This window comes from Pelodiscus sinensis, chromosome 2 (genome assembly GCF_052426305.1).
Source record: "Pelodiscus sinensis isolate ZL-2025 chromosome 2, ASM5242630v1, whole genome shotgun sequence".
Lineage (NCBI taxonomy): Eukaryota > Metazoa > Chordata > Testudines > Trionychidae > Pelodiscus > Pelodiscus sinensis.
In genome coordinates, this window is record NC_143053.1 from 26527521 (window position 1) to 26550355 (window position 22835).

Consider the following 22835-nt stretch of genomic DNA (forward strand, 5'->3'; position numbering starts at 1 on the left):
TTCTTTGCTACATGCCATTTTTTGTGCTGTATTTTTTCCATCATTATTTTACTGAGTTAGAGCTCATTAGAGGAAAAGAACAGAAGATTTCCTTGGAGAATGTCTGCATTGAGTAATCTTTGAGAAAATTGTCTTGCGGTTCAGACAGCAACCCCCATATTTCTAAAAAGGCGTCTTGGTGGATGCTAGTTGCAGTTGGAATAATGCTCTTTTCAATGAAGGAGTTTCAAATTTCATTTTTTGTTTGTTCACATTCATAAAGCAGTGGTGCTGTTTGTGCGGTAATACTGAATTCTTTGTTATATTAGCCAATGGAGACTAAGGGCCTGATCCTGTATTCTATGCTCAGCTAAAATGTTCATTAAACTCTCCCATTTAGGGATAGCTAGATCAACATCAAGCTTAAGAGGAGCACAGGGTAGTGTTTTAAAGCAGTGAAAGATGGGTGGTACAATGGTTATAGGTTCGTAGTTTGGAGCACTGGTTTCATGAGCCTATTCTGCCACTCTGTGTGACCTAGGGTAAGTCATTTAGCCTCTTAGTGCCTCAATTCTCTATCTGTAAAATGGGATTAACAGAACTTCTCTACCTCAAATGGTGTTATGAGTTAAAACTTGTGAGGTGCACAAATACTACAGTGATGGTGGCCACATAATTCAAGAAGATAGATAGAAACTGAGTCAAGAGATATCTAGGTCCTGCTCTGTGAAACTGGGTAAGTGTCTTTAATGTATGTGCACCTCAGTTTCCACAACTGAAAAATTGACATATTTAATCAACTTTGTAAATCACTTTGAGATTTTCAGATATAAAGCACTGCAGAAATGCATGGTTTTATTATTCTTTTATAACATCGTTGTTAGACATGAGACATTAGTGATGCAGGTTTTATTAAAAATGTATCCTTAAATTGTGGTATGATTCCTCTCCTTCCCCTCATTTGGTGTTTGAACAATTCTATAGTATAATACAATGATCTCAATCTTTTTCTTCATAGGTTACTTTAGGTGGAACCTTTATCGGCATTGGACGAAAAACTCCAGATTGCCAAGGCAACACCAAGTACTTCCGCTGCAAATTCTGCAATTTCACCTATATGGGCAATTCATCAAACGAATTAGAGCAACACTTCCTACAGACTCATCCGAACAAAATGAAAGCAGCCCTTCCCTCCTCTGAATCTGGGAAAACATCAGAGAAAAACTCCAATAAATCTAGTCCTACTCTTCGATCATGTGAGTCTGGAGACTTGGGGAAGTGGCAGGACAAAATCACTGTAAAAGCAGGAGACAACACACCAGTTGGATACTCGGTGCCCATCAAACCCATAGATTCTTCTAGACAAAATGGTACAGATGCCACCAGTTACTACTGGTGTAAATTTTGCAGTTTCAGCTGTGAATCATCCAGCTCTCTCAAATTATTAGAACATTACAGCAAACAGCATGGGGGAAACCAATCAGGAAGCCTTCATCCAGATCTAAATGATAAACTTTCTAGGGGATCTGTCATTAATCAGAATGACCTAGCCAAAAATGCAGATGGAGAGCTATTAGCAAAGACAGAAAAGGGCTCTAGTACGGCAAAAAAGAAAGACTTCTCTAGCAAAGGAGCAGAGGATAATGTTGTGACAAGCTACAATTGTCAGTTCTGTGACTTTAGGTACTCAAAGAGCCATGGCCCAGAAGTAATAGTGGTGGGCCCACTTCTCCGTCATTATCAGCAGCTACACAATATTCACAAATGTACTATTAAACACTGTCAGTTTTGCCCCCGAGGCCTCTGCAGCCCAGAAAAGCACCTTGGAGATATTACTTACCCGTTTGCTTGCAGAAAAAGTAATTGTTCCCACTGTGCTCTTTTGCTCTTGCACTTGTCTCCTGGTGTGACAGGAAGCTCTAGAGTCAAACACCAGTGCCACCAATGCTCATTCTCCACTCCTGATGTAGATGTTCTCCTGCTTCATTATGAGAATACGCATGAAGCCCAGACATCTGATGTCAAACAAGAAGCAAATACACTGCAAGGGATGGATGGGCCACTGACTCTCAAAGAGAACAAAGAACACTCATGTACCAAATGTGACTTTATTACCCAGCTGGAAGAAGAGATTTCCCGACACTACAGGTACAGCAAATTTTTAAATTACATATGGTAAACCACAAAATAAACAAACCCTAAACAGTTCTATGAAATTTTAGGGCTCCTAGTGTATTGGAAAAACTTAGATAAAAATGTGAATACATATAGATTTATCTCTGTTTCTATATAGTGCCAAATCCAACTCACTTTTACTCTGGTCAAAATCCAGCTAAGTTAATGGAGGTACTCTAGATTTAAACCAATGCATCTCAGAGCAAAATTTGGACTCATGTGAGTGCTGTGTTTCCTACATACTTGAGATTTGGTCACCTGTTTTCCATCGAAAATGTTTCTAGCTAATCTATACCAGAAAGCTGACATCTTCATTTATAAGGGGAATCCAAATGGTTTTCTTCTCAAGACTGATTATAGGTCTATTTATATCATGATTTATAATGCAATAATCATATTAACTACCTTTTTGTAGTATTTTTCATCCCCAATTCCAATGAGGCTGACATTCCCTTATGGGAATGATTAAGAATATTCTGATGTTGCTTGGTATTCCTTTCAAACAGGGAGACTCGTTCAGCTGTTGATGTCAAAATACCCAGAGGATGCTTTTTCAGATTATTATTTTTATGTTGTTGGTCTAATGTGTCTATTTATAGTTTTTGGATTCTTATATGAAGATGGGCTGATCCAGAGTCTTAATTCCTTCTGATACAATATTCTTATTGCAGTCAATTCCCTCATAAAGCTTTTGGGGGTGCCTTCAGAGCTGTTTGAAATTGACTTCATTTGAAGCTAGCCTACTTTATATCATCTGAGAGTTTAGCCCTCCAATTTTAAAAGAACAATTTGTTACACATTTTGCAAAAACTGGGCTAAATATTAAGGAAATAATGTTAAAGACGTTACATGTTTATGACCAAAAACTCAGTGACAACCATAGAAAATCCAGGCTTCCATCATTTTAAAAAGGATCCTTGAATAGACGCCATATACAGTGATAACAATAGAAGATCCAGTCTCAGACCTTGCTTAAATGTATGAGAGCTTATGATGCCTTTACTAGATTTCAAGTTTCAGAGGTAGCCATGTTAGTTTGCTTCAGCAAAAAAAACAGCAAGGAGTCTGGTAGCACCTTAAAGACTTAACAATTTTATGATGGCATAAGCTTTTGTAAATTGCAGCTTACTTCAATTTGCAACTCATGAAAGCTTATGCCATCATAAAATTGTTAAGTCTCTAAGGTACCACCTTGTTGTTTTTACTATATTTCAAGACCGGGAGAAAGTAACAGAGGCAAACTGTGGTATCATACTTTAATAGGGGTTAAAATAGGGGCATCTAAACATTGCCCAGCAGAGGGCCATGTTGGCAATATGTTGGGAGCCCATAAAAAATGAAACCGATTGCTCATCTTTAATTTGGGGCTATATAGCTCCAGAGACTACAGGGTTCAGCATGCAGTATTGTGGAAATTGATTGGTTCATGTTTATAAACTGCTTTGAAGGTGAAGAGTGGCATCAAATACTAGATATCATTATCACGTCAGATTTGGGCCACGTTGTATAACTTCATAGATAGCACTTTGCTGCTGGGGCATATAACATTTTTTAAGGTATTAAAGGTTTTACTTTTAGCTATTCTTTGGGTTGGAATGGCTTCTCCACTGGAAAAAAATTGATTTGCTACAACTGGTAATTTAAATTTTTAAGAAATATGTTTAATTAAAATTCCTAATTCCTGAGAGAAACATTTTCAAAACCAAATGCCTTACATCAGGCACCTAAATCAGTGGCTTAATTAAAAAAATGCCGAGCACTCAGCAGCTCATACCAATGCCGGTAGGAACATGTACGTGCTTAGTATTTTTGAAAATCAGGAGACTTATGTAAAGGTGTAAATATGGAGTTGGGTACCTAAAATAAGGCTCTTTTGTTTGAAAAGCTTGGGAATAATTCTTTAAAGCTTTGGTACACCTCACACTCATGTGCTTTGTAGAAGAAGTCATAACTAGAACCACAACTCCCTACCCTCAACATTTCCCAATATCAGACATATTTCACTTTTAAAAGTTGTATTGTTCCTATTTTTCTTGTTTCTTTTACTATATCACTTTTCAGTAGTTTCATCCTGAGAGAGAAGTTATAACTTCTGATATTTACAGTCTCTTAAATAAAAGACCTACAATGACTTTTCCATACATAATAATATTAGGCTGTGTCTAGACTACACCTCTCTGTCGACAGAGAGATGTAGATTAGGCACGTCGAAATTGCTAATGAAGGAGGGATTGCGAATTAAATTGCTAATGAAGCACCGTGCTCCAGAAGTAGCCAGCAGCAGGCCCGGCTCCTAAGTGGGGAGCGAAAGTGAGGGAGAGCAAAAAGATTGCTATGTGCACTGCCCCTGCCCTGAGCACTAGCTCTTCACTCCCATTGGCTGGGCACCTGCTGTTGGCTGCTTCTGGGGCCCAGCATGGTCTGTACTGCTGACCGGCAGCTGTTCAAGGTAAGCCCCACCTGCCACAGTTCTGACTTGCCTGCCCCAAAATTGGAGCCCCCTTTTAAATCCCAAAGCTCTCATCCTCAGCCCCACTCTGAGGCCTACACTCTAATCAAATTATGTTGGGTTGTGGACATCAATGATTTTCTTCAACTGGGTCATAACATTATTTTTTTGGAAATCACTGGTCTAAAGCATATGGTGGTGTGATATAAAGGTTTTATCAATAGGATGATGTTCTTTCATTTCCTCATGTATGAACAAGACTATACTTACAAAGTATTTATATATATATACAAAGTATTTATAGATACAGGCAGTCCCCGAGTTACGCGGATCCACTTATGTCGGATCCGCACTTACGAACGGGGCTTTCTCACCCCGGAGCTCGCAGGCAGCGGGACCGCCCAGAGCGCAGCGGTCCCGCCACCTCGACCTCCGGGGGGAGAAAAGCTGCTCCGGGTGCCCCTGGTCTGTTGGGGACCGTCTCCAGCAGACCAGGGACACGGGGAGCAAAGCCGCAGCGGTGGCGGGGTCCCGCGCCTCTGAGGCTTTGCCAGAGCAAAGCCTCAGAGGTGTGGGACCCTGCCGCCGCTGCGGCTTTGCTCCCCGTGTCCCTGGTCTGCTGGGGGGGGGGGCGCAGTTAGTGCTCCCCCCCCCCAGCAGACCAGGCTTTTGTTGTGGACCCTGGGGTAGAGCAGCTGGGGTGCTGCCGGGTTGGTCCTGCAGGGACCTACCTGGCAGCCCAGCTGTTCTGTCCGAGGCTCGAGATTCAGTCGCTGTTGAAACTGATCAGTGGCTGATTCCAGGAAGCTGGGGGAAGAGCAATTCTGCCTCCAGCTTCCTGTAGTCAGCCCCTGGTCAGTTTCAGCAGCAGCGGCTGAATCTGGGGCCAGTTCCGACTTACATACAAATTCAACTTAAGAACAAACCTATAGTCCCTATCTTGTACGTAACCCGGGGACTGCCTGTATGATTATTGTTATATAATAAAATCATGAAATAGTTCCACCACTGTGAGGAGAAAATGCAGCAAAACTTGTTAAGAAGCTGAAGGGATTCCAACTATAAATATATAATTATGAATCTTATGGGCAGAAATAGTGTTTTTTCAGTTCCCATATTTAAATGTGCCATTGCAAAGGACCGAATACCATGGATCTGTTTAGAACCTGCCTACATGGTTGAGTCTGTGAAATCCATGTATGTGCATCTTCAATTACTTTGAATTATCACATATACAAACTGCATTCACTTTTTTTTCATCTTTCTGGCTGTACAGCTGTAATATCTTTTTCATCTGTTTGCTTAAATATTATTTTTGTGTCATTGTTCTCTAGTATTACCCATCTGCCATGCAGGCCTTGGCAGCTCTTCATTACTAACAACATTAGACTAACATAAGACTAATTAGCTTTTCATGTTGTCTCTCTACAGAAATACATACTTAAGTTTAACACCATTCAGGGTTTCCTTCACTTGTAATTTATAGGCTGTTCAGTTGAATTCAGAGTTAATGAATCACATTGTACTTCAGTGTAGTTATGTCTAAACTTGCCTAAAATGTGCTTACCTACACAGGTCTTCAAATGGATAATTGTCCTTCATTTTCTATTATTTGTAGTGTTCAAGCTATGTTGATTCCAAGATATTAGAAGAGAAAAGGTGGTTGAAGTAATCTTTTACTGGACCAACTTCCATTGATGAAAGAACTGTGAAGTTTGAAAACTTGTATCTTTCACCAACTGAAGTTGGCCAAATAAAAGATAACACTTTATCGACCTAGTATTTATACTAATTTTAATTATTACTCACTCTCCATTGTACCGCTGAAGAATCAGGAGACATTCTTCACATTTTATCACAAGCTTCAGTTAGGCAGTCTACCCCAAAGGTATGTGTTACTGTAATAGATTTCTGCATGGGTATAGTCAAATAAAAGGTTCAATGAGAATTCTGGGATCTTTGGATGAAAAATTCTTTACAATAGGAATTAGAGTAGGTAAAGAAATATTTTTTCCACCAATTTTGTTTTCATCATTTTTGTTTTTATTGAAAAATAAAAAATCTGGAAACCAAAATTATTTTGATTTTTGTCAGCTGAATAACCTTCAGAATTCAGTTGCCTAAAACTGGAGAATAAGAAAACAGTTCGGGGAGGAGAGGGGAATATTTTTGAATTAACATCAAATTTTGAGTAAACTTTGTATAAGATACATATAAAATTCTAATTAAAAAAAATGCAGTTGAGTAAAACATGCAAATGTATGTATGTAATTAATAGAACTCTATGTATAAACTGGAGTATATGCAAATAGACAGTGAGAGTCACAATTTGTTGTTTTTCCATGGAAAAAACGTAATCTGTGTTCATATAGTTTGTGGCAGTTGCACATACAAATTGGCTACGCAGTTGCACATGCAGTTGTACATCTGACTTTAAATATTAGGCCCTAATAAGTAGGAAGCTAATTCACTTCATGTATTACTGAAATGCAGCTGCCCTTGAGATTAAATTAATCAACTGTCTAACCATGCACTATAACACTATACAGTGCTTTGTGACTAAAAATGAAGGATACTACATAAAGCTGACAACACCAGCTGTGGCTGAGGTACAGAGACTTTCCGGCCTTTTCGTCTCCCAGGGTAAGTCTACACTACCACCCTAGTTCGAACTAGGGTGGTATTGTAGGGCAACCGCAGTTGCAAATGAAGCCCGGGATTTGAATTTCCTGGGCTTCATTTGCATAAAGCCGGGCGCCACCATTTTTAAATGTCCGCTAGTGAGGACTCCGTGCCCCGCGGCTACACACGGCACGAGGAGTAATGGTAATTCGGACTAGGCTTCCTAGTCCGAACTACCGTTACTTCTCCGTGAAACGAGGAGTAACGGTAGTTCGGACTAGAAAGCCTAGTCGGAACTACCTAGTCCGTGCCACGTGTAGCCGTGCGGCACGGAGTCCACACTAGCGGACATTTAAAAACGGTGGCGCCCGGCTTTATGCAAATGAAGCCCAGAAAATTCAAATCCCGGGCTTCATTTGCAACTCCGGTTGCCCTACATTACCACCCTAGTTCGAACTAGGGTGGTAGTGTAGACATACCCGCAGTGGGTTCAAAGTGTTATGTCTGGGGGCCCTGGAACAAGGGCCTGCCTCTTTTGTTTCATATGGGCATTAGGAACCAAGGGAAGGGTCTTATGGCAAACTTTAGAGTTGGGGCTTTCTTCCACAAAGTATCCATCATTTGCTCCAACAGAGGGGTTTGTGTGTATGTGTGTGTGTGTATGTGGGGGGGGGGGGGTAAATCAGGGCCATCTAGCTCTTTTACCAAATCTAGAGGGACCTAGCATTGTCCTCCCTACCTTTTTTTATCAGTGAAACAGCAGTTGGGAGTCCTCTCACCTTCCTGATTTCTCAATTCGCTCAGCTTTGGAACTTGAACTGGGTACATATTTTTTTTCTTGCTTGCTTTGTTTTCAGCAGTTGCTGCTTCTCTATCCAGCTCCTCTCTCACTCATATGTCTACACTACAGGACAAAGTCAAATTAAGATACGCAGCTACAGTTATGTTAATTGTGTAGCTGAAGCCAAAGTACCTTAACTCAGCTTTTGGTGTTGTGTACACTGCAGGAAGTCAAAAGAAGAACACTCTTCCTTTGACTTCCCTAAATCCTCTTGAAAACAGGGGTACTTTCATTAACTGGAGTGCCCCTCTCACTTCCAATTAGCTGTCTTAACTAGACTGCTTATTTGAACCCTGGAAGATCAACAATGGCAGCTTCGATCTTCCTCTGCAATGTAGACGTACTCTCAGCCTCACTCTTCAGTCTGCACATCCTCTTCCTTCGCTTCCTCCTTTATTCCATCCCTCAGTTTCCCTTCTCTTTTTACTCACTCCCCTCTTACTCAAAAAGGCTCCTCTTCCCTCTCCTTCAACATCAAGTATAACCCCCACTCCTAACAATAAACAAACACCCCTTGTAATACCAACTTTGTGTAATATAAATAAAACAGGATAATGTGTTAACAGGAAAGAAAGAAAATTAAATTCTGAAACATACAGAAGCCATGGTAGCAAGATGACTGGCACCTGCCATCACCTAAGCACCTTTCTTTTCTTTGGTACCATTTTTCTGTATCCTTCACGTGTGGTTTTTTTGGTGGCTTTTTATACTGTAAACTCTGCAGTACAGTCACTTGTCACTATGAGTTTGTGTTGCTCCTCATGCTACTGATCTTAGTCTGTTATTACAGTACACATAAAGTAACAGTAAAACACTTGGTTGCAGACTATAATCAAATAGGAGGATCTCGGGCAGAATATTTGACTCTTCTTGTGAAAAGTGTCATGGAATATTTTGGTGCCCACAAATGGTGAAGATCTTAGATTTACATAATAATAAATTTTAAAAAATGGCTTCAGTGCCCTCCTAGTGCCATGATAAGGTGAATACTGGCTTAGGGCTTGATTTGGCTCCCATACAACTTAGTGGGAAAATGCCATTTTGTTAAGTGGTTCAGTAACATGACTCTAGAAGAAGGAATGACACTTGGCTTTTTCACCACCACCATTTTCTTCCATTCCTCAGGGGTTTCTTTGGAAGGCTCTCATCTGAATACTGATCAATCCTGACAGAGTGGGCTGTATCTTGTCTCATGAGATCATAGCCTGAGATGGTACAACTGCTGTCTAGTTGAAAATAACTTTTGAAATGCTAAATGACTATTTTATACAGTGTGCGATGCAAACTGCTTTTCTTTTCAACTTTCTTGATTAGCTTTTTGGGACTCACTTCACAGATCTCTATGGAATTTGTCCCATTATGAACAAGTGGTTGATTTTAGTTCTGATTTAAAAACAAACAAACAAGCCAGCGCTTCAAATTGTTTCCTGGATTGGTGCCACGGTAGGAAGAAAAATCAGACTTGTTCATGTTGCTTTTTTGTATTGAGCCAAATTTGTATTCTGATCTGTAATGATCAAATTATTTACATGTATATAGTTTTCAACACTGGGTCAGTGTTAGGTTGATGGGTATGGAAAATTTAGTTTAAGATCTGTGGCCAAATTCTGGCTTGCTAAATATATCTATCAATATTGAGCAAGAGTTATGTATTGAGCTATCCAATTGGGATTAGAGGTGGGTTTATTTAAATGCAGAATTAGGCTCTTTAAGAATATGCCCTTTGCTATATATTTATTTTACTTGTCCAAAAAGGCCCTAATTTTTTCCCATGGGATAGCATTTGTATAAAAAGTTACACAGGCAAATTAAGAAATCTTCATGTATTGTTTTGTGGGTGAGAAGATCCCCCTTTCTAAATAATTAAAAAACTACAAGCTTTCAAAGTAATAAAAGTGCCTTAGACGTAATATATAGCTAGTCTCTGGCTGGCTGCTTCTATACTATACATTTATTTGTTTCACTAGTATCATAATGGTGGTATATACAGTCTGGATCAAAAAATATTTAGCATGCACCTAATAAAGCCAAGTTAGACAGAGAAAGATCAGCTGCATGAAGGTGTGATATCTATAGAAAAGAGCCAAGTTAGAAAAGGGGGTTAGCCATTCAAATGGCCAAGTTAAACAAAAGACACTTAGAGCTAAATTGTCTCCCAAAGGATTGATAAACTTTCAGGCAAGGAGTAAATTGGGGTTGGCTCAACTAGTGTCTTGTTTAACTTGGCTTTTTAGATAACTTACCCCTGTCAAACTTGGCCTTTTCTGAATATATTCCACCTTTATTTGACTAGCCATTCCCCCCTAAATTGGTTTTTTTTGTATCTGTTAAATGTTTTTAATCAGATAATACTCACTCTTTTTGGTTCAGAAGAGAATTAAGTTTGGTTTAGAAAAGAATTAAGTTATGAGAGAATATTTATTAGTATCACACTGAGAGATGAACTGATTTCAATAAAAAGCTATTTTAGAATGAGACAATACAGTCAGAACAGGATTTTAACCCACTGTTTTCTGTCCCACAATAAGAGTTCTTTGCCATTAGGTTTGATGCAGAATAATTTACTGATTTTCTTTTTGGAGGCTGAAGGAGCCCATCTAGCTATCTAAACTGAATACAGTAATACTGAAAATGGTAGAGAAAATATCACACAAGCACTACAGCTCTTGAAACTTGAATATATACTCCTATGTGCATGCATGCAAAATTGCATGAAAATCAGATTGTTTAAATAGCATGTGGTTTATATTAACAATTTTTTTAAGTTCAGCAATTTATTTCTCCTACACTAACAAACTTAAAAGGGGATATTTTGTGTACCAGTTCAGCTATACAGATGAATTAAGAGCTGAATGCTGCTCTTATTCAAGTTAATGGGAGTTTTGCCATTATCTTCATTGGGACTTGGATTTGGCCTTGAAAGAATTAATTTTCAACAATTGAAGTTGTTATGGCAGTAAAAGAGTTCCCATGCAAGCTTCATCCTATGTAGATAGTCAAGAGCTCATTTTTTCTAACTTGGCTAGTGACATTGATTCTAAGTGCATGAAGTATATATGAGTGTATCTGTAGGGAGAAGAAATTACACACACACACACACACACACACACACACACACACACACACACACACACACACACACTTTGATGAAGAGTGTGGATGGTCTTTTAATCTGCATTGATACAGTACTTAGGTAAGTGGGGGAGTGGTGACTCTAGGGGGACTCTGGCCATTATTGTAATCATCATAATAAAAATAGTTTCAAAGCTCATAGAAAGTATTCTGTTATTATGAGATATATAGCAAGCTGGTAATATGTTGTTCAAAGTAGTAATGTACGCTTTAGGTGATTTACTAATATAGTGCTTTGCATTACTTGATAATGAAAACAGGAATGTACACTATTATTCCAAGTTATTCCACATCTTTCAACAGATTGTATTGGAATTCACATATAGCATAGTTTCTCTGTTTTCCAATTTCAAAGCCTCTCATATTTTATGAAAGTGCCTCTGCATTTGACAGTCCTGTAGAATAAAATATAAAAGAACACAATCATGTCTCTTTGTGTTGCATTAAGAGCAATCTCATTTCAAAATGGTATTAAGAATAGAATTTTCATAAAGAAAAAATAAGAATTGTTTCCTGTTTCAAGAACTCTTATCATTTGAAGTGTCTTTAGCTTTAACCCTCCTCCAAATTCCTCTGTATTGACTAAATGGATGTAAAATTGATGACAGGCAAAAGGATTTTTTTAAACAATTAAACAGGAACTCTTTAATATAGCACTACATTATACAAAGTGGCTTTTAATTAGGTGTCAGAAAGAAGTATGTCCCCTTTTAAGTGTTTCATTTTGTGTTGGAAAATGTCACAGTGGAATAAATAGGAAGTGAAAAGTGTATTGATTCAATTAAAAAGAAAAGTCATACAAAATCTGCAAAGAAAATTATGTGGAGTTCAGAATACTGAGTCTGAAAGGATAGTTAGAAGATCATTGATAACATAGACAACAAACCAGTCGTTATGGTATTTAGCAACTGGATTTATTTTTATTACTTAGTCTACAGGAAAAAAGAACCCACATTCTTTATTTAGGGATAATTTCACTTCAGGGTGTTGATTTGGAAGTATTCCGCTTTATACCGTCTCATACACTTTGTGAGAAAAATACAGGTACAGGAAAGGGGCTGGGCAGTGGATTCTGATATTAAAATAGTGTTCATTTTCTTTCAGGAGAGTACATAACTGCTACAAATGCCGTAAGTGCAGCTTTACAGCCGTTGACACTCAGTCACTACTAGAGCACTTCAACACTGTGCATTGTCAGGAGATGGACAACAGTACAGCAAATGGGGAAGACAGTCATAGCATGTCTGCTATCAAGGAAGAGCCCAAAATTGACTTAAAAGTCTACAGTCTGATTAATCCAGACCCCAAAATGGGGGAGCCCATTTCTGAGAGCATAGTGAAGAGGGAAAAGCTAGAAGATAAAGAAGTGCTCAAGGAAAAAGGCTGGACTGACTGCTCCAATGATGATCTTCGCAGTGTGACCTGGAGAGGAACAGACATTTTGAGGGGAAGCCCGTCATATACGCAAACAAGCTTAGGCCTCCTGACCCCAGTGTCTGTTGGCCAAGAGCAGCCAAAGCCTTTAAGGGATAGTCCAAATGTAGAAGCTGCCCACCTTGCACGGCCTATTTATGGCTTGGCTGTTGAGACCAAGGGATTCCTGCAGGGGGTGCCAGCAGGAGGCGGAGAGAAATCTGGACCACTCACTCATCAGTATCCTGGATCAGGCGATAACAAATCAAAGGATGAATCCCAGTCCCTGTTACGGGTAGGAAGCTTTCCTTTGTTACACTGGCTGCATGCATATTGTGTTTACTTTCAGCTACTCCTTTCTCTAGTTTTGGAATGGTGGTTTATTTTCAAGAGCACATTATTAAAATGTGTCTAAAGGAGTCAAACTTTTAGAGCTAAATTGGCAGGTAATCATTTCCAAATGTTTGTATAAAAATATACCAGGTACAGTAGGAAGTAATAGTTTGTCTTTGCTATTAGCTGTGACTGAATTTTGGTTAATCATTCCTGCTGATTATGTGAGATTCTGATACATTTGGCGAAGAAAGGTTTAGAAACCCAGAAGGCTGCACATCTGTTATATTAACACGTCTAATCACCTCTTAAATTTTCAGATGGGGTGACAGTGCATACTGAATCAAGATATCACAGTATTAAACAGCTTAAAATGTGAAATCTGAGTCAAATATTAATAAAGAAATGTAATTGGTGAGGGGGAGTTAAAACATGTGCATTACATGTTAACTTTGACATTTGTCTGATTCGCGTGTGGAAAAAGTATTTTAAAAAAACCGAGGCAAGTCAAAAAAGAGAGAAATGTTGTATTATCCGCAAACCAAAACTGACCTAGTTCTTTCTCTGAACATTTAGCACCAGTGTGTACAAAGGGCTTCCCCTTACTCTTTTACTGTATGTGCTTTGCCCAGTGAAAGAAGTTTGAGTTTCAGACACTCACTAATTATGTGGAGGAGGGTAGTGGGGAAATAATGTCTTTCTGTCTGAGTCAGCGCTGGGTTTTCACTAGGTGCTATTTCCCATCTGAACTCTTAGAAAGTTGCTACGGTTGCTTTTAGTTTGCATACAAAGGTGATTTTGAAATTCTGCTGGTTTTGAGAATGGAAATAATGATTAGCTGCTCTTCTTTATTCTCTCTTTATGGACATTTAGAATCATAAATCCTGTACAATGTGCCTGTCAATATGTCAGAAGAGTAAAGAGAAGGGAAATCTATTTTTAGCTGTCTTACTATAATATATATAACCAAACTTTTGAACTGTTTAAATCAGTAGTGTCTAAAACTTGACAATTGTGTGAACTATCAAAATAGTGTATTTATAATTTAAAGGCTTCATGCCCATGAATAGAACCAAGTGTAATGTGCTGTATAGAGCTGTGAAATGTCACTAATTTCATTTCTTAGCTTAATGATATGGAAGGCTTTCTGAGTGCAGATCTGGTTTGGAACAATTCTCTGAGGGAGCTGCACATAAAGTAAACCAGTTTCTTTTCTCCTCTGTTTATCAATATTTGAAAAAAAATCCTGATTAGAGGTGAAATTTATCCTGACAGAAGGAACCACTTATATCCCACTTAAGCTTTCTTTAGTGTGACTTAGCCATGCATAAACTTTTTGTTGGCTATCTCCATGGGGACCACTTTTATCCTGGGAGACTAGCCAGTTGAGACTAAATTTTATTTGTTTTTTTGCACAGGCTAACCCTCATTGTCTATTTTTTAAAAAAGCCAAGGCATCTGATAATGTGCTGCATTAGATCTGTGAAGCCCTCCAATATGCCACTGGTTGCAACTTGAAACCACTTTATTTTTTCTATTTACCTGATTTTTTTTTAAAATTTTTAAACCATTGGAGATGGCAGACAAGACACGATTATCCTGGACAATTTTTATGGTTGTCTCAACAAATAATTAAAATATAAATAGATATTTAAAAGTTCTTCATGGAAAGGTGGTAATGTGATTAGGTTTCTAAACCCATATTTTTGCCATTTATTTAAATGGATTGCAGTTCCCATTGACTTCTAAAATCTTTGGCCTCTGAATCTCTCAGCTGATTATTTGGGTGCATAAATATGGATTCAATTGTTAGGTTTAGGTACCTGCATTTTAAATTTTTATCCTGCAACCCAGTTTCTGCTTTACATAATTTATAAAATAATTGTTGTGAAAGTTTAGACTTAGTCTGCACTAACTAGGGAAACTATGTTGGCACCTTTCAGGGAAGAATTATGTCTAAACCTAGTTTTGGCCTCATGCTAGTTGAATTCCACTGTACACAAAACCTAACTCAGCATGTTTTTTTTTTAAATCCCCTTTTCTTTTTTCCCTTTCATATTTCTAAGTTTCTTCTTTAAAGATTGTAGAGCAGGCCTAAGACAGTACTAGGACTCTATCACAAGAAATACCTTTGTTTCATAATTATTGAGAAAAGAGGGAAATAGTGAGAATTCAGCCTTCATTTTTGGAGTTCTGGGAGCAAATGGAAAAGGAGGGTTTAATGTTAATTTGGATTCAGAATTGAATGGGATGAATGTAAAAGTACCCTCAAATTCCTAATTCAGTTCCCAGTGTGGAGAATTGTGGGGTGATACCCTAATTCTATTAAGCAACACTTTGACTGCTGCAAGGTTAGAATTTCAGTCAAAGGCATCTTTGCTGCTGACATTTTGATTCAAGCAGAAGAGTTTCTTAGATTAATTCATCTGCTTTCTCTTCATTTCCTAAATCTAAAATTTTTCTACTCAACACTGATTGTATCCAGTGAATTTTTAAAAAAAGCTCTTTATTGTTTCTTCGTTGTCCTCTTAGGGAAAAAGAAAATGTAAGTCTGTAATGTGGAGCAATATTTTAGGTGCTAAAAGCTGACATGCCTCAAACCAATGCTTTCAGCCACCACGAGTCTCTAAAGTTATATCACTTGTTTGAATTTAAGGTTTTGTGTGTGACTGCCACTTTGACAAAAGGGCAAATTTACACTACTTGTATTATGCTGCTTAGATTATACAGACTGGTATTCATGTTTTCTAAATACTTGATGTGAACAAAACAAAGTTTTAATCTGTGGCAAACAGATTGAGAGTGCTGAATATGTAACAAGATCAAAGGCGAATAATGGCCTGTGTCTGATTAAGTGTTCCTCCAGTGGTTGTGATTTATTAAGAAAGCTTTGGAAATTTTTTAATAGTTATAATGATAGTTTTCACTTCTCATCTTTGGTCTTCACTTTTGAAGATGGGTTGGCAGTATTGTTCACACTTTTTACAGATGAGGTAATTGAATTGCTGAGAAGCTTAGAAAGACCTGCCCAGGGTCACATGTCAAATCAATGGCGGTATCAATATCAGAATTTTGTCCTTGTGACTCCCATTGCTCATACTCTCTCTGTTCTGTTTTGAGTGGTGTTGCATAAAGTTTAAGTAGTCAAGAAATTAGGCTTATTACTTTTTTAAAGTGTGCATAAATGCACATGGAATATACGTAGCAATTATTTCTTGAAAGAAATATACGTAACACAAATTATGTGTTACAACAGAGCACGTTGTACAATGTTTAGTGTATTCTTTGGAAACACAGTCCCATAATTTTGAATCACAGCTGATGATGGAATGCTTATAGGTAACACTGTATATTAGTAGAATTTGTTAGCGAATCAGCTAATGCAAGGAGTACAGCATTTATGCAACAGCAGTAAAACAAACAGAAGATACCACAAACAAGTTTTCTAGATGTTGGTTTTATACTATATCTATAATATTTGACATGTGATTACAAAGTCAAAATCATAAAAATCAATTGAAAAAGGTGGAAAACTTTATACTGTAATTTCTCAACAAAATAGTCTAAGTGCAATACATTTGCAAACTCTGCTAGAAGGCATTGCAAAAGCTTTTTAGCCTTTTGTTTTAGCCCTAATCTGTCTATACGTTGCCTTGCTGCTCTCATTCTCCCTCTGATTACCACCTTTCTCTCTTACCCGTCCCCACATTGTATCATTCAGTAGATTCTTCATGGGAAAAGGTTGGGTAGGATTTCATTTATTTTCAGTGGTTGAAACATCACATTGATTATAACCTTTCAAGCGACTGAGATAATACAATGATGGTGGTTTCAACCATGCACATGGAATATGTGGATTGTGGGCACACCTATGGCCCCTCGAACAATTAGAGAGAGAGTTCAGGAGAGTTCACTTCAGGTGTGAGTGTATCTTTCTCAGGGAGTTGTTACAATTCTGTGAGTAGATTTAATTTTATTCTCTTTATTAAAAATGTTTCCAGTAACTATTTCCAGGATATCTGTATGTTTTGTAAATGCGAATAAAAATAAAAAAAACCCTCAACATGGAACAATGTATATGCTAATCTCCCTCTTCCTTAGAGTAACTGAATGTATAGTTTAAGATTTGTTGATATTGGAGAAGTCTATTGAGATGCAAAAATGTTCCTTTTGGTGGGGCAGAGCATTGGCAGCCGGCAGAGGATAAGCCAAGCAGCATTGTTTAGTGCTTTGACAACTCTGATTCTGGACAGCAGGAACTCTTTCCTAAACTGATTTTAAATGAAGTGTCCTCTTTTATTATGTTTTGATGCTGTAGTACAAAGTTTTCGACACTGAAGACACACAAAGATACAGCATGATCCTGGGGGGACACAGATTTGTTCAGCACATGATGGGATATGGGACAGAGGGATGTGTGAATGTTACTGCATGTGTAAAACTTGGATAGGCATACACAAGAAGACTAACCAAGATGTGTCAGAACATTGTACATTTCTGAAAGTGTCATGCACATTGTGTTCTAATTCCAATAGTTTGATATAAAATGTATGTAATATGAGAGAGAGCCAATAGATCAAGCTGTAATAAAATGTAATAAATTAAGATCTTGGATTGCAGTATTAAATCCTTGACTAAAATTATGTTAACATTTGCTATACATGTTTTCTATTGAGACCTGTGAGTGACAGGCTGAACACTTAGCTTTTCCATGGAATCAAGAACACTCGATAGCACAATTTGCAAGGACACATTATATTTCACGATACATTCAATTTTCCTCATGAATAATTGATTATTGTTTAGCTTGTGATAAATTTGCACTTATATTTTATACTTATAATATGCTGTACATAACTAACTAGAGCTTTTATTTTATTTTATTTTATTTTATTTTATTTTATTTTCATGGTTCCATTGCTGTCCTGTCTCCCTTTTTTTTTAAGCTGGCTGTACAATGGGTTGATTTGTTTTCAAAGTCTGATAGAAATTTTGTTCTAACCTTAACAATGCAGTAAATAACAAACATAATTTTCCCTACAGTGGATCACAGCACAGTTTATCCTGCATGAGGAATTACAATCCCTATTTAACTGCGAGGAAGACTTTCAAAGGGTTATTTGCCCAAGAAACTCTGAAACTCAGTGGAAATTCCTCACTCACTTTGTGCTTTTTGAATATATCCTCCTATATGTATACACATCATATTGTTGGCTCTAGAAGGATAGCATATCTCAAAGATGAATTCTGCTTGCACTTCTAAAGTCAGTAGAAGTTTTGCTGTTGACTTTAACAAGAGGAACAGACAGACCATGCATGTGAGACTATACAAAATGTCTTCTTGAAAGTCTTGGTAGAACTAACAGATGTATACAAACTGCAGAATGCAATGCAGTGACCACATTAAAAAAAAAAAAACAGGAGTATTTTTATGCTGATCTGTACAATTAACTTAGTATAATTGTAAGTTTTTTTACTTTTGTTGAGAGATTTCTTAATTACTGTATCTTTATGGCCGCTTCCTTAAAAAGTAGCCCTCTAAAGAAGAAACAACTGAAATAGTTTCCCTTTAGCTGCATCTCATTTTTTTCCCATTTCCTCTGACTCTGTTACGGATCTTTCAGGAAGTATTTATAGTCAAGCCATTCATTGCCATACGGGCCCTCTAATTAACTCAGGGAAACTCAGCAGGCACTATGTCTTACTAATGCACATTGCTATGTTAGGTCAAAGAAATGCTAAGCTCTTTCTGTTTTGTTAGAAGCACCTGTTTCTACAATTCAGACTTTGAGATGGGGGTGGTGGTGAATTTTTTAAGTATCTTGGACAATTTAAATTATTGTCTGGTAAGCAAGGTGTCAGAATAAAGGTAGAACTTGATTAGAAACAATTTTAAAATATTGGTTTCACGTACAAAAACTGAGATTGCTAAATTCCCTTGTTGGTAATGGGTTACAAGTGAAGTTAAACCAACTTCATAAAAATTTGAAATAGCTCAGAAAATAACATGTGTTTGGCTCCTTTTAGTAACTACTGGAACAAACCCACAAGAAAATTGAATATTTTGCATTACTCATCATGACACAGTGATCAAACAGGATGGGAAAATAACTTAAAAAAATGTTAACCTGCCCAGTTAATTAGATGTTTCTGATTTGTGAGAATTGAATCTGACCATATTCACGTGGGGTCGGGTTGTCATACGGAACACAGCCCCACCTTTTGGATATATATCCACCCATAGTTACATACATTTCTGAGACTGGGGATGGGGGTGGGAAATGAGTAGAAATGTATTAGACAGTAAAATCATTATGTGGGTGTGGCACTGTAATAATAAGAGTGGGTGGATGTTTGCATCAAAAACACTGAGGAAAAGGTGAATCAGTCTGTAGAACAAAGAGAAAGAAGCATTAAGTTACAAGCCCCTGGCCTTTTAGTAACCAAAACTGTATACAGAAGTTGCTAGGATTAGTAACAAAATGATACTCGCAGAGAAAACCAGATTCTCCACTTAAAATGAGCTGCATCATTTGACTTGTTGAATCAATAATGAAGACAAAAGCCAGCCTACATGCTATAAGGAAACACGTGGCTGATATGAATTGAAATTCAAAATAATATAATTAATTGAGCCGTCATAGTCCCATCATTAGTTCAGCTATTCAGACCTGCTTTCTTATTCTCGGTGCTTTGATAGGTAGCTCATAAACATAATTGTTCAGTTTAAAATCTGGAAAATATTATGCATACTGGGTTTCAAAATACTACAGGTTGAATTGAGGTTTCATTATTTGAGCATGTGCAAAAGAATTTTCATTAATATAATATGGATTTGAAAGTGAATGTGATTTTATGGTAATTATCTATTTTATAAAATATGTATGTACCTATTAGACAGGGAGGCAGTAATGAATAATGGTTTGCTGACATGTCTCTGATCACTTAGTGCTATGTTTTTGATCAGATCAGGAATTGCTATTGTTAAGTTAATTTGTGTCCTGCAGAGTAGGTGATTGGCTGGTATAATTCTTATAGCTCTATTGAGTTCAGTGGAGCATTGACTAGAGCTGGGGATCAGCCCAATTCTCTTTTTAGTTATCTTTATTTATTGACAAATTGTCCAATCCTGAAAACCTTACTTGAGAGTCATATCATTGATTTTAGTAGGACTAATCACTTGAGTAAAGATTATTCACAATAAATAGGGTTTCAGGAGCAGAACTAAAATCAAAGCAACATCTTTTATGCTACTCTCTTAGGCTATGTCTACACTATCAGGTTATTTCAAAATAATAACTCCCGAAAAAACTATTTCAAAATAAGCTTATTCCTCCTTACAAGCAGGAGTTATTTTTTTGAACTAACTGGCTTCTGATTTTGAAATATCAGGGTTGGTAGAATGGATATTTGCCTTGTTATTTTGAAATAAGTGGAGTTATTTTGAAATAACTCCGCTGTGTAGACGTGACCGTATAGCATTCGTTATAACTATAGTCTACTTATTGTTTTAAATAAAATAGTGTGACAGTACCAAATAAATACAGCTGTGAGTATTGCACACATAATCAAAACTAAGTACAATGTAAACTATAACATTCTTAGATTTTTTTAAATGGCTCTTTAAATTAGGAATTAAGAAGTTTGCAGTATTGACTAATATTGACTAAATATCAACAATTAAACTTATCAAAAGTTTTGAGAAATAAAATAAGCACATTATAATTTAGGTTCATCAGTGTTTAGCATTAGAGTAAACATTTCCAGTGCAATGAAAGCTTGAATTGTACATAAAAACTAAGGACCAATTTTGCCAAATTGAATTCAGTAGGAACAATACACTCCTATCGAGGGTAGAATTTATCGCTAATTTGTAGATTTTCAATGGAAAATTAAATTTCATAGATGCATGCAGGCAAGGATTGTACATAATTTTGTTTTTGCCTGAAGTAGAATGGTGTTGAACAGTGAAAAGTGGCATGAAGATACATCTAACAGATGGAAGTGCAGAGTTGTACTGAATTTCAGATATCCTTTGTTCATGGACTTCTGATAATTAAAAGGTAGACTAAATGAACATTTTAGAGTAGGAATATTATGATAGGCTGCAAATAAGTATTTAATCTATCAGACTGGGAAAGCATAATAGCCATAATTTTATTTAATTTGAAGAAATCCATACACTGCACATATTTGAATGAGTTTCAAAACAGTAAAGATTTAAAACATGTTTGTAAATAAATAGTCCTTTATGTTCCGTTGATTTCTCATAGTTATTTTATTTTGAGAGCAATACCTCCAGTTAAAAAATGCCCATTATGCAAAATAGTTTTGATGTGTGCACAGATATGGGTAGAAGTAGAAGTAATGTAAGTTTATTTACATAAAATACATAGATATAAGTATACACACAGCAGGTACCGAGGAGCTTCTTTTGTTGCCTAAGAACTGATAAAAGTAGATATATGCATGCAGCCACTTTGCTACCTGCCCCTTTGGAAAGTATTCTGAGTATTTTAAACTGTCGCATAGATTGCCAGTGTACATTTCAACATTCAGATGTGTATGTCATACATTACATTTGAGATATATCATCACTTATTCAAAGTGTAATTAAAACCACAGAGCAAGATTGTGCCTGGCTCCTGGATGAATGTGCATGGTACTGTAGTGCAGAGGGAACAGAGAGATTTCACTTTGCGTCTTGCTCTGCAGCTGTTTTCCAAAGTGAGCGGTGTGATGGGGATCATAGTGACACAACTCTGCTGCAGGGCATGTTAGAACTAGTAGTGTGGACTGTAGCCCTTGAGGAGATGGTGCTGCTCCATTCTGATTTCAGTGCAAACAAGCCTATACAGTATGGCATATATTTTAAAATGAATGATTATGCTTTGGTGTAGAGGAATATTGCCCAGAGGGAAATACCAGGAGGCATTCTGTCTAAGCCCCACTGTGGAGTGTAGCAGTCGTACCCTATGTATTAGAACAGTTTATGCTAGCGCCCTTTCCTCACGGAGAAGGATAGGTCAGTAACCAAGGCTTGGGACTCCTAGGCTATGTCTACACTGGTACAATCTTGCGCCAGAGATATGCAAATGAGTCTAAGCGTGGAATATCGCCGAGCCTCATTTGCATATCTAGTGAGCCACCATTTTTGCGGAAGAGGCTCTTGCACCAGAAGGAGCTGTCTCCACTGCCCCTTGTTGCGCAAGAAAAACCCTCTTGTGCAATGCCATTATTCCCAAAAATAATCAGCGTAGTGGCATTGCACAAGAGGGTTTTTCTTGTGCAAGAAGGGGCAGTGTAGACAGCTCCTTCTGGTGCAAGAGCCTCTTCCACAAAATGGCGGCTCATTAGATATGCAAATGAGGCTCAGCGATATTCCATGCTTAGTCTCATTTGCATATCTGGCGCACGATCACGCCAGTGTGGACATAACCTTAGGGTTTTGTTTCTGCATCTGCTGTGATGCAGATTCCCTTTGATACCTTGACTGAGTCATTTAGTCTCTCTGTAACTCAGTTTCATATCTAGAAAATGAGGATACCAAACCTTCTTTACCTCACATGGGTGCAGTGAATGTAAATAGACTGATGATTGTGAGGTGCTCAGATACATGTAAGTACCTGAGGAAAAGTATCTGAGGACTAGGACAAGAAGCAATGGGCTTAAACTGCAGCAAGGGAGGTTTAGGTTGGACATTAGGAAAAACTTCCTAACTGTCAGAGTGGATGAACCCTGGAATAAATTGCCTAAGGAGATTGTGGAATCTCCATCACTGGAGATATTTAAGAGCAGGTTAGGTAGACATCTATCAGGGATGAGATAGATGGTGCTTGGTTCTGCCGTGAGGGCAGGGGACTGGACTTGGTGACCTCTTGAGGTCTCATC

The 22835-nt window shown here is 37.6% G+C and overlaps 1 protein-coding gene across 7 annotated transcripts in view; it reads left to right on the plus strand.

The window, feature by feature from the left end:
- TRPS1 (transcriptional repressor GATA binding 1) overlaps nt 1–22835 on the plus strand; it is a 283229-nt gene that overhangs the window by 63562 nt on the left and 196832 nt on the right. For 6 of the 7 annotated variants that reach the window (XM_075920201.2, XM_075920198.2, XM_006130792.5 and 3 more), the window contains 2 exons: nt 998–2127; nt 12303–12906. In XM_075920201.2, the coding sequence (XP_075776316.2) occupies nt 998–2127; nt 12303–12906 (1734 nt within the window). The remainder of the gene's footprint in view (nt 1–997; nt 2128–12302; nt 12907–22835) is intronic. The other variant, XM_075920202.2, reaches the window with a different exon arrangement.